At 46.4% G+C, this 12923-nt stretch overlaps 1 protein-coding gene across 8 annotated transcripts in view; it reads right to left on the bottom strand.

Moving 5' to 3' along the window:
* Positions 1–12923, bottom strand: part of SAMD4A (sterile alpha motif domain containing 4A) — a 226913-nt gene that overhangs the window by 36706 nt on the left and 177284 nt on the right. For all 8 annotated transcript variants that reach the window (XM_061428942.1, XM_061428948.1, XM_061428941.1 and 5 more), the window contains 2 exons: positions 7468–7577; positions 5200–5286 (listed from right to left, as the gene is read on the bottom strand). In XM_061428942.1, the coding sequence (XP_061284926.1) occupies positions 5200–5286; positions 7468–7577 (197 nt within the window). The remainder of the gene's footprint in view (positions 1–5199; positions 5287–7467; positions 7578–12923) is intronic.

Genomic DNA, 12923 nt, shown 5'->3' with positions numbered 1-12923 from the left:
CCCAAAAGGAAACCCATAAACATAGTGAATAATGTCGGATACTTTCTGAGAATATCACAATCAGGAATCATGCTTAGCTTGGTCTTTTGCTTTGACCTAAAGCCACTGTCTCAGAGACAACCCCTGGCTTATGCCCAGTAGGCAGTAGCTCTGCTGATGCCAGCCTCCGGGGGGCGCACTATGACCATCAGGTTGCATTCCTGACTCTAGAGTGAATTCGGGCCCAGGCAGAGAAGGAATCTAGCTCAATCCAGTGCCCTCGACTGGCTGAGGGACCGAACTCCCATGCTGACAAAAACCGGAGATCAACCCAAGTCTCTATGGATCCTTTGTATGATAAATATAACACTGCGTTAGGAACTCAGAGAGGCCAACATGAGCACAAAGCAGCACAGCTGCCCTTTAACTACTGTGCGGAACAGAGGTGAGAGCAGAGTGGGAAGGCTGGACCATCCTACACTGCAGTCGGTCAGGCAGATGCAGCTTGGGGCCGACAAGGAGGAAGGTGCTCCATCCTGACTGTCCCAGGCTTCCTGGCCTGGCTTTCTTAGGTCTTGGAGGAGGACTGGTTCAGAGCCTCTCTCGGGGCTTGTAACAGCCACAGGGTGCAAATCATCTGGAAAATGGCAGGTGGTGGCATCCCCAGCACTTATGCAGCATCCCATTGCCCCATCCTTCTCTCTGTGTGAGACGGACTGGACCCTTCACCCAGCAGACAGCACTCCTGCGTCTACTTAACTCCATCCTCTCTATGGGCTGGGCGCTGTCAGACACTGGGGGTCTAAAAAGGGCGACAGAATCCTCACCCTAAGATGCTTATGGCTCCTGGGATGGGCCCATACATTGTGAGGATGCTGCTAGGATGGGGGCGGCGGGGGTGGCGGGAACACAGAGGTGTGTGTGTCTCCTTTCTCCAAGCCAGGTTCCCAAGCTCAGAGAATGGTCAGTTTCACAGTTTGGGAGTCAACTGAAAAAAGACAGTAAATAAAAGCACATGGGTGTGACAGTTGGAGTATAAAGAAAGCTGAGTGCTGAAGAACTGATGCTTTTGAACTGTGGTGTTGGAGAAGACTCTTGAGAGTCCCTTGGACAGCAAGGAGATTAAACCAGTCCATCCTAAAGGAAATCAGTCCTGAATATTCCTTGGAAGGACTGATGCTGAAGCTGAAGCTCCAATACTTTGGACACCTGATGCGAAGAGCTGACTCATTTGAAAAGACCCCGATGCTGGGAAAGATTGAAGGCGAGAGGAGAAGGGGACAACAGAGGATGAGATGGTTGGATGGCATCACCAACTCAATGGACATGAGTTTGAGTAAACTCCGGGAGTTGGTGATGGACAGGGAGGCCTGGCATGCTAGGGTCCATGGGGTCTCAAATAGTCGGACACGACTGAGTGGCTGAACTGAACTGAACTGAAACGCACATGGAAACATTTTCACTATTAAAGATAAATGCTGGAAAATCTGCCCCGGTGACCGTTCTAATCTTACCTTTCCGACCAAACATCTTGAGAAGTCTGCACTGCCTCACCCCAAGGCCTCAGTACCATTCATACGCTCCAGTTCTTGGGTTCCTGCTTCCCCTCCCATCTCCCTGAAACCCTTTTGCATCAGGGCTATCAGGGAGCTGCTGGTGGCCAGTTCCAGGGAGCAGTGTTCAGTCCTCATCAGGTGTGACACCTGATGTCCATGGCTCCTGATGGGACAGTCCCTCTTTAACCCTCCCACCCTCTGGGGCCTGTCACTGGTCCCTCCATGTCCTCTGGTGCTCCCCATCTAGGGTCCATCCTCAGCTCTTATCACTTATCACACAATTCTGGCCATTTACACATAAACGACCCACAACGGAGTCTTTCAAACCCTTGTGGGCCCTAGACTTGTTCTCTGGGCCACTGACTTGCTACTTCCAGTGCGGTGTCCCAAGGTATTACAGACGCCACCCATTAAACTCAACTCCATTTCTTTCACATTAGTGAAGTGAAGTCGCTCAGTTGTGTCCAACTCTTTGAGACCCTATGGACTGTGGCCTACCAGGCTCCTCTGTCTATGGGATTTTCCAGGAAAGAGTGCTGGAGTGGGTTGTCATTTCCTTCTCCAGGGGACCTTCCCGACCCAGGGATTGAACCCGGGTCTCCCGCATTGTAGGCAGACAATTTACCGTCTGAGCCACGAGGGAAGTCCTTTCACACTAGTAACTCCTCCTTTATTTTTGGTTCCCAGATGGTATGACACCCACGCCTGCACCTCCTGCCAATGCCCAGACTCCTGCTAAGTGACTCTTATTCTTCTCCTCTGTCGTGGCCCCCACCCTGGCTCAGGGCCCGTTCTCCCCCAACACCAGCACTGATGCCCGTCTGCTCTCTGTCCTCACCGCAGTGGAGTCCTCTGTTTCATCCCAGGAAGACACCCCCACCGGCCTCAGGGATGGTGCTGATCACGCTGGGCTGTGACAGCATCACCACACGTCTATCTGTGGCACCTCGTGTCCCCAGCTCTCCGGGGGTGGGGACTTCGAATTCCTCACGGTTTGCCTCCAGTGAGGACGGGGGAGATCGAGTCCAAGGCAGCTGCTTAGTAAGTGTTCAGTAACTGAGTGGAGGTGCTCTAGACATAGAGCTTATCTGCAGCAGCTGCTGATTATGAACTAGCCACGGGCGGGGCCCCAGCCATCTCCTTAGAAATCTCAGGGTTCTGTGTGACGTAAGAATGCCACTGGAAGCAAGAACATGACGACAGCGGTTCCAACAGCATAGTCAGTTGAGGATGTCTGGGAATGCCAGAGAAATGGCTAATGGGAGCCTGTTGATGGTGGCCTATGTGGGAACAGGTTACTGACAGCCCTCTCCCTGAAAAGCAGAAGAGATGTGGGTTCCAGAGAAGAGGGAACAACAGAGCTGAGGCTGAGTCCTCAGTGGACACTGCGGTTCACTCCCACCCCCAGGCCGTCAGCTCCTAACGGGACAAGCTTGCAGGTGTCTAAACTCAGGTGGTTCTCAGGCAAGCCTGAAATGGTGGTCCACCACCTTCCTCCTCAAAGAAGTCACACCAAATAAACTCATCATGCTTTCCTCTTGGCCAGTAGTTTCTTTCAGATTCTGTGCTACATTTGTCATCTTTTTTAACATGCCCAATCCAGTGGTCCAGGGAGAAAGCCTTCTTTTTTTTTTGTGGAGTCAATATTATTCTAGGTGTGAAATATAGGACATAGTGTCACCGAATTATCAAAGGCTAGACAGAAAGTCAGTGGCATATGAGGGCCACCCAAACCACCTTGCTGCCCTTGTTTCCACGTGCTGGTTCGGCCCAGCACTACCAGAGGTGGAGCCGACAGCAGCCGTCTCTGTCTCCCAGGTGGGTGCATGACCCTCAGTGACAGAGGATGTGAATGAGTTCTTGAAGGAAGCTCCAGAAATAAGAGCAGAAAACACCACTCTCTAACCATAATCTTAGCAATCGAATCCTTCTGCAAAATGTTTTCTGTGCTTTTTAACAGATGAGAAAATTGGCCTATTGAATACTTCCCAAAAGAGAAGTTATATAGAAATGGCAATAAACACTCTGTTAGATGAATGCCTTGGTAAAAGAGTTGGTGTAAAATTAAGAACAACAGTAACTTCAGGTTCAGTTGGGCAGGTCACTTGTCATTTGTGACTCACTATAATTAAGAACAGGTCTTTCATCATGGGAGTACCCGTAAGTAGCCTCTGTCTATCCATCCAGAGGTTTTAAAAGCCATCTTCCTTATAAAGTTACAGATGCATATTCTATAACTATATATTACTTTGTATTTTATATGATATTCATTGGGCTTCCCTGGTGGCCCAGACAGTACAGAATCTGCCTGCAATGCAGGAGATCCGGGATCAATCCCAGGGTTGGGAAGATCCCCTGAAGAAGAGAATAGCAACCCACTGCAGTATTTTTGCCTGGAGAATCCCATGGACAGAGGAGCCTGATGGGCTACAGTCCATGGAGTCTCAAAGAGTTGGATATGACTGAGCGACTAATGATTCATTAATATTCATTAAGCATAATTTTATATGTTGTATGTAAACATATACACACACAGATCTTTGTGAATAAGTTAAAAAATTTCCACTACACTGCGATGTTTCTGTGCTCCAAAATTTGCTTTAGCCTCACCTGCCTTAGTTCTTTGATTCCTTTCAAAGGCACCCTGGGATTTCTAGAAGGGGTTACAACTCAAGCTCTGCAAGCAGCAAACACCTTCCCACCCACCACTCCCAACAGCAACGCACAAGGATCTCCCCACCGGGGCTGTGGCAGCACCAGCTTACAAGGTCTGTTCTTTTTTGGACCTTAAAAAAAAATAAGTCGCTCAGTTGTGTCCAACTCTCTGTGACCCCGTGGACTGTAGCCTGCTAGGCTCTTCTGTCCATGGAATTCTTCAGACAAGAATACTGCAGTGGGTAGCTTTTGGACCTCAGATGAAGTCATAGAGCCACCATGTCCTAAAAATGACATTCACACTAGGTTGACACCCAGATACAAAGGCAAGAAGAAAACATACTTGGGCAGCAAACAAAAAGAGCAGATGAACACCAGATGAATTGCTTTTAACGATGGAATAAACGCTTTTTCAGCATTTTGCATTTTTGAGGCAGCTCCTTTCAGAGTCACAGGGACCCATTCTGGTAAGTTAATGTCCGAAATTATTCTCCAGAGAGTCTAGTACGTCCATCCACCAAAAGACTGCGATCTCTCCGTGGAAGCTGGGGGTTAACCTGCGGGTGTCTGCCGTGCTGTGGGCAGCTTTTCTCAAAGTCAGATCCTTCCCTGGGTGGACAGCGGGACTGAGGCTCATCTGTTTGTTTCCTATACTCGTGTGTCAAAATTTCAGCCTCTGATTGTGGGCTGAACACCTCCTTAATCACTACAGATGTATAAAAGGCAGAAATGAATGTATGTAAAACATTTCCTGAGAGCTACGGGAGGGCCAGTCTCCAGAGGCCTGGACCCAAGGCTTAGGTACACTTAAGCGGTCAGGTTCCGTAGAAGCGTGTATAACCAGGAGATGAACTTCAAAACCATTTCATTTTTTCTGACTCTGGTAAGGAAACAACCTGTTGCTCTCTGTAAGGCCTGCTGACGACACTTTCAACTGAGAATATAATTTCCCTTGACCCATTTTCCTACCATGAAGGTAGAAATGGCCCATCACCTGGTGATAACTTACCCTTTCCAAAGACTTCAGGAGATTTTGTCTCTCTTTGAGCTTCTGAATACTGATGACAATTTTGTGTCTTGCGCCTTTGGTAACATTCTGTAATGAAGTAAAAGTTAGATTTAAAAACATATTTTTAGGCATCAGCTTAGAGATTCTTGGAAGCTATATAGTACATTACTGTCTTCTTGGTTCCCGTGTATGTACAGGTTAGTAAATAGACATTCGTCTCCCTCTTCAACATCCACTGTCATCAACCTCTTACTAAATGTTGTAACTCCTCAATATCCATTATCGTCAAGCTCTTCTTACTAAATATTTTAACTCCAGCTGACCACACACGTGCTTGTGTCTTTTCCCTGTGACCTTTAGGAGAGCAAGAAACAGCCAATCATCCCACCCAGCATGAAATTTCTTCATAGTCTTCAAACATCATTTTTAAGTCATACACTCTTTCCTTGTGTCCAGGTTTTATCGTTTCAGTCCCTTCCAGTTTCCCTGAAGGTTCCAATCCCATACAGAGATATGCGTTGCTTTCTCAAAGCTTTTCTATGTTTACGCATCTCGAGGAGATATGAAATCCAGTTCAATTCTCATCTGGTGTCAGACAATACAGGCTGGTTTTTATCAGTCTGTAGGCCCTCCTAAGTCTCCACAAGGAAAATCAGAATAGAGAACTTAAATCTGTAATAATGCAGTCCTCACTTCAGGTAGAAGATTGGGATTCACAGTTAGGATTATGGATTGTATCTTAATAAACTGTGTAGTGGCGAAGAGCCCTAGGATTCAGTTAAACATATGTTGACTAGAAAGACTGAAGATTTCCAAATAGAAGGTTCTTTCTCAAATCAGATCTGCAATATAAACTTCTGATGATTTTCTGCAAAGATTCATAAAATTTCCCTTAAAGGTGGAAAAGATGAAAACACCAGAGGTGTTGCCTTTACTGAGGAAAATTAAGACTCTAGTGACATCTAAATCCATCTTTAAGATGAAACACTGGGAGCATATTACTATTTAGCCTTGACTTTCAGTTCACGTGAATTTTTACTCTGAAAAGTTTGTGCTGGCCTCGGGCTTTGCCCTCTATGTCAATTATTTCTTGTTTTTTCCTCAAGTTGACCAAGTGATGACTGAAAATTTTTTTTTCTCAACTTCGACCCAAACACAAGAATGCTCTTAGAAGCAGTTCTCATCAATCCTAAGGATCTCAAGGAGCGATCGAGATAAAAAGCAGTGGGAGAAGCCTTAGGAAGTTGAAATTAGGGCTTTTCATTCTCTGAGAATGTGCAGTGACTTTGGGCTTTGTCTTACATCTCAATACTGGTATTCAGCCAGGCCTGCAAAGGTTAACTGCGGGTACTGAATATGCAATGGGAATTCAGGATCTGCTGGGAGGCCTATGTCCAGACCAGCCATGCCCCAACTGGTACAATCTCCTCTTCCTGCAGGGGAAATACTATTAGCCCGTTCAGACCATTAATTCTCTCAAATCACCGCTCAAAGGAAACTGAGGTCAAGTTGAAAATGCAAATAGCATTTTAAACAAGGGAAACAAAGACATTGGTCAGATCTATTTGCTCAAGCACAGCAGGGTAGGAAACATGCTTAGTTTCAGGGGTTCTGTTGACTGGCCTGGCCTTCTGCATCCACAGAAGGAAGGAGGAACTTGCCCTTTTATGGCACACAGCAGGGGACTGCCATCTGAGACCTGGGGTAATGTTATTCAGTGTGGTTACAAAATATTTTGTACAACTTTCTCCGTTCGAATTAAGATCAGTCTGAATGTGTTTTTGAGCAACTTCTGGGGAAGCTCTGACTCAGGACCTGGTGCTTCTGCTTCCTAACTACTGGAAGTTAGCTGATTTGTGACTAAGATTGAAAAATTCACAACCAATCTGTCATCCTCCAACCCAGCACTGGCCAAGCAGACAGAGTGGGTGGGCAATGAAAACAAAAGCAGGGACACAGACTCTTGGAGGTCTTGGTCAATGCTGTTTCTTCTGATTCCTCCCTGGCACCCTAGGAGTGTACATCTAGGTTATTTTTTTTTTTCATAACACTCTTACTCAGCCTCACTTGTCCTGTGGTTACCCATTTGTCTTCCATCTTGTACTGGACCCTGAAGGCAAGAACCCAGCCTTACCATGTGATGCTGGCCCGCACCTGGCAGTTCCTAGAACAAGGCAAGCTACTAGATGGGTACAGGTATGGGGCCAGACAAGGTCTGCCTTAGACTTGAATGCAAGGTTCCACTGGGGCACCTTCCCGGGTACGTACCTGAGCCTCCAGCTGGCACTCAGTGAGGGCCATCATCTCCTCGTAGGTCATCTGGGAGAAGAGTGCGGCATACTTGTGCAGGCGGAGGCTTTTTAACCAGGCTGGAACATCTGTGATGCACGATGTGCAGGACATGGGGAGAGAAATTGAGAGGGAAAGAGAGGAGATGACCAGAGATGTGGGAAGAGAGAAAAGGAAAGAAGATGGTGGTCAGAGAAAAGGAAAGGGAAAAAAAAAATCATCTGTACGTTACTCATTGTTTCATTTTGGCAGCAAATTACCAACTTAGAAGGCTTGGTCTAGTTCTGATATTCCCACTGTTGGGCTCTCTTACTTTGTTTTATACCCGGGGGCCCCTGGGCTTCAGAGCACACAGAAATTCTTTAAAATTACATTCCAATTCATGAGTATATAGGTGGTTTTCTGGGAGGAGGGTCATCCACAGCTTCTATAGGATTCTCAAAGGGGTTCATAACCCCCCAGATGGCAAGGATTCACTGCTTTAGTCAGACTACTTCATTGTTGGTTTAGAAAGAACTGACTTAGAATGTTAAACTACATACGATGATCTTTATCCTCGAGATAATTTCTTTCTAGGTTTAATGCAGATCCCCATATGCTGTTTCCACTGCTTTCACAGTGATAGGGAAAACAAAACAAGCAAACCAGGCAGGGGTGACCATGGGTGGAGCCACTGTCATTAGCCTGATCATTCTTCTGCTTTCCTAGACCCTAGTGGGAATCAGGGCATCCAGGACTCTAAACTACCACACTGTGTGTGTTGGGGAGGGGGTAGCTTTGCTGACCATTTCTTCAAGCTAAGGCATATGTCTGAAATTGTCCTTGACCTTCTCCTTGAATGTCAACCCAATATCAGGACTTGAAGGTCCAAAGATTGCCTAGACTATGGAATAATGGGAATTCCAAAGCACATCTGAAATAAGTCTCATGTTTGGGATTCTACAATTAGGAAAATTAAATAATAACTGTATTGAAAATCCACAGGAGAATTATTACCTTTCTAAGTACAACCAAAACAAAGCACTTGCTCATATTTTTTTAAGCCAGGGTTTTTCAGCAATAGGATCTTTGAGAAGTCTCTAGAATCATCTTCCCCCATCCCTGACTTATTCTACAGATGACAAAATTAAGTCATTACATCTAGATCACAGGGCAAGCATGTGGTGAAATGGGGACTAGAGCCAGGTTGCCAGATTCCCAGGTTTTTCCTATACTGTATCATCTTCTGTAGAATGAGGACCAATAACCCATCAATGGGAAGGCTGAATAAACAGTAACTTAAAGTCCTCTGAAATGCTGAAGCACTGGGGAATTCAAGCTTTCTGTGAATTATTACCCATTACTAACCATGTTGATTGCAAGATACTGTCTATTGCTAAGTGCTTTATTCTGAGGCACTGACAGAGACCATAAACACTACAAAATTAGTAGGAACCTTCTAATTTTTTAATGTTTAAAGTAGTCAACTGGGATTAATTGAAGAGGCCTGGCCTACTCTGAAATCAGACCCTGCCTCCTGGGTGAACTGAATCTAGAATATTACCACCTGAAACTCAAAAGATAAAGTGGGAGAAAGTGGGTGGCCTGGTGAGGTTACTTTTTGATTTGCAGTAATACAAAGGCCAAAGAAGAGGAATTTCTGGAGAAACAGAATTGGATATCCAATGGCATTTTAAGAAAAGACTCAGTTCAGGCAAAAAAAATCACTGATTCTGTGCTTCGAGGCCCTTCATTCTACTGTGACAAGTAGAGACTCCCACTGGGACCATCACTAACCATAAACAAACAGGGCTTCCTGAGATACATAGTACCAATCCCTGATATCCTCCTCAACTCAAACTGTGGTTGGATCAAGAGTCCAGGGCATTCGCTTCCCTCATGTGATATCCTGGACCTCTTTGACTAGACTTGATTCTCCGCCATGTTTTTGTTGCTGTTGTAAAACAATGCTAATACTTCCAGGGAGTGGGCAACAAACAGATTGAGCTTCAGCTTTAGGCCACCATCGTGTTACTGTTTGGTCATCGGGTTTCATGTTTGCTGTTTACATCTTTGAAAGGCCCCAAGCAAATGTTCAGAAAACTCAGGGATCACGATTCAAAGAAGTCTGGGTAACCCAATGCCACACTTGGGTACAATCTGCCACAAAAGAGTATGGAGCAAGTTCATGGGCTACATTGTCACTGGATGCCCTACAACTTAATTATGCAAAACCCACTGATGATAAGACAAATAGAATCCCGAGCTACTAAATCATGTTGCAAACTGGTTGCTATATAGGCCAAGATGACAATATGGTGTTTTAAGAGTTGGGTACAAATCTAGGTGTGGCAAATCTCAGTCCAATCAGTGCTCATTTTTTTCTAGAAAAGTATTTTGACAACTAGACTTTTCCTGGTTAGAGGGATGAAGAGCCTGCCTCACTCATTTAATCAAAATATAGGTCACTGGGAATCATTTTCCCAGAAAAGGTTCCTATACAACTTCAGAACATGGTGAGTTAGACCTTCCTGAAGAGTTATTCTTGGATTTGTTCCAAGGAAATACAAGCTCTTCTTGGCCATATGTCCCTTGGGCAGGCATGCTGACTTGCTTCTAGAGGGTCAGTTCCTAGCTCAGTGCTGTGTGCCCTCTCCTCCTACAGCGTGAACTGATGAACAAAGAAGAGGAAATTCCAGCTCTTAAGAACGTAGCCTACTAACCTCTGCTCCCCACGCCCCTCCCCCCCCCCCGACTCTGGTTGGTGGTGAGGCACCTTCCTTTTCCAGGGATTAAAACAAAACTCCATTAAGAGAGAAACAAACCAGAAAAACCAGAGAACTGAGTGCCTTGACCATTTCACTCCTCTGAAGCCAGGAATTCCAATGACTTGGGAGGCTAGATTCCGTAAGATGTCGGCCAGGGACAAACTCTAAAATCTCAGGTCCTTTCCCACGGTCCAGATGCTACATGGTTGGATGCAAAGCTGAGAACTAGCTAACTTAACCCCAGACCTTCTTTTCTTATTCTGCAAAGCTGTGGCTATGGTTGGAGGACATGTACAAACAGGGGTGTTTCCTGGAGCGGTGGATACGTGACTGAAAGCATGCATGCCTCTGGGCTCCTGCCTCTGGCTGGCACACAGTCATTTAGCTTCATCTGGGCTGTTTCTGATGGACAAGCCAATGGACAAGCCAATTCTCTTATGCAGTGTGAGAAAGATAAAGATGCTTTTACTATATGCTGACTTCCTTGCCAAGTCTGGGCATCCTGATATCTGCTCATTCAACATTTACTAAACGCCTGTTATAGGGGCCAGGCATGTCCCTGCCATCAAGGAGTTTTTAATCCAAAAAGAAAGGCAAACTTAAAAAAAAAAAGTATAAAAGTTGCAAGACAAGTGCTAACTCTACTCAAAGTTCTGGGGGATGAGCACAGAATGACAGGCATTTGGGTTGGCCTGGGGGAGTGAGGGGCAGCTTCACAGTAGCATTAGTCCTGGACTCACTGGGCAGACCATAATGAGGAAGCCATCTCAGGAAGCAGGAGCAGTAGCATAAGCGAAGCTGAGATCCAAGAGAGCATTCCAGGCCAAGCAAAGGCTTAGGTGAATGCTAGAAAAGAGCTTAGACACCAGGTGGGACAAACAGGCAGGGGCCAGATGACTCGGATTTGTAACGCCAAAACTAGGAAAGTCGACCTATGCTTGGGTGATGGAGGAACTGCTCAAATCTGAGCAATAGAGGCACAATAAGATGCGTATGTGAGATCAGGGAAGGCTGTTGATGTCAAGGCAGGGCTGGAGAATGTGCGAGTGGAGGTCAGGGGATAAATCCAAGCCCTCCGAGATGGCTGGGGAGGGCAGTGGAGAAGGAAAAGATGTAAATCCACAGCCCTTGAATATCAAGGAAGAACAGGGAGTGAGGGAGAGAAAGGAGCCTAAGACAGTTCCTGAGTCAGGTTTGGTGGGAAAGTACAGGGGAGCAGCTGGTCTGGGGTGAGAGGAGAGAGATGGGGAATGCCACGCTAGGTCAGCGGAGGGTCATCCTTCGAGCCATCCAGATGGAGACGACAACTGATCAAGGTCTCTGAAGAGGAGGCTGCGCTGGGAGCCACTTCCCTCATCAGTAGCACATGGCAGTTGCTTCAGCCACAGACATGGGTGAGACCCTCAGGGAAGAAGGGAGAGCCCAGGGGAAGCCCTGGAAGCACTGGGCCCTTAGAGGAAGGTGTGGGAAGAGAAGCCCGTGAAGGAAACTGACAAGAGAAGGGCAAAGGGAAGGAGGATTCTGGGAGAAAATGGCACCATCCATTTGCAGACCACCGTGCCACAGGGTCCACCCTTATGAAGCTCCTCCAGATGTTGCTGCCGTCCATAGTGGTTTATCTTCTCTGGGCCATTTTTGATAATAGTACTTCACCTATCTTTCATACGCTCTCTCTACCTCTTGGTCTTCACCAATGGGATCAAGTTTCCAATTACACTGATTTCTGTTTACCTTTTAGAGTTTGTATAAATCAGCCACAGAGAGGCTTTGTGGTGCACACAACAGCTTATACAGAATCTGGGCTGCTTTGCTCAAATACCTCCTGCTGGAATACTATTCAAGTCAACAGGTTGGTGCAGTATGTATCCAACAAACAAGGAGACCCAGCAAGAGAGAAAGATGGAAGTGATACTGCAGAAGAACCCACTATGGGGAGCGATATAAAAGGCAGGGAGTAAGGCATCCCTGGAAAAGAGAACCATGAACCATCACACCCTCATTTTCCATAAGAAGCTTCACTGTGGTGGTCCTGGAAACTGCAATGGAAGAGCAGCTCCCATTGGCCACAGAAAGCCAGGCTAATCGCAAACTCCCTCCTTCTCTCCAAGACCTGACTGCATCCTTGGTCTTTGAGGGAGAGAAGAACCAACTTAAGAGGAAAAAAGGACTAATTCTTCAGTGTTGAAGTCAGAAGGAAAACACATCTTTCAAAAATGAAGAACAGAAGTCTAGCAGCACCAGCAAGATAATTAGAGCCCGTATGTATTTTTGACTAGAGCAGAATGAATAATCCTACTCTGTTCCAGTAGTAGGAGGTTAGTTGCTTAGTCGTGCCTGACTCTTTGTGACCCCATGGACTGTAGCTAACCAGGCTCCTCTGTCCATGGAAATCTCCAAGCAAGAATACTGGAGTGGGTAGCCATCCCTTGCTCCACGGATCTTTCTGACCCAGGGATTGAACCCAGGTCTCTTGCATTGCATGCAGATTCTTCACTGTTTGGGTTACGAGGGAAGCCATATTCTGTTCCAGGCTCTGAGCAAAAGAAAGAAGGCTCCTTGGTCTCTGGTCCCTGTGAAGCTGAGAGGGGGCTACACCATCCTGGACATGTCCATGGTGGCTTCTGGCTTCCATGCTGGTGGGGAGCACGTGTGGGTCTTGGAAGGCACAGAGATGGCTGAGTTTGGGTA

This window comes from Bos javanicus, chromosome 10 (assembly GCF_032452875.1).
Source record: "Bos javanicus breed banteng chromosome 10, ARS-OSU_banteng_1.0, whole genome shotgun sequence".
Classification (NCBI taxonomy): domain Eukaryota; kingdom Metazoa; phylum Chordata; class Mammalia; order Artiodactyla; family Bovidae; genus Bos; species Bos javanicus.
The sequence above is the reverse complement of the archived record's forward strand: the minus strand, read 5'-3'. Positions and strand labels throughout refer to the sequence as shown.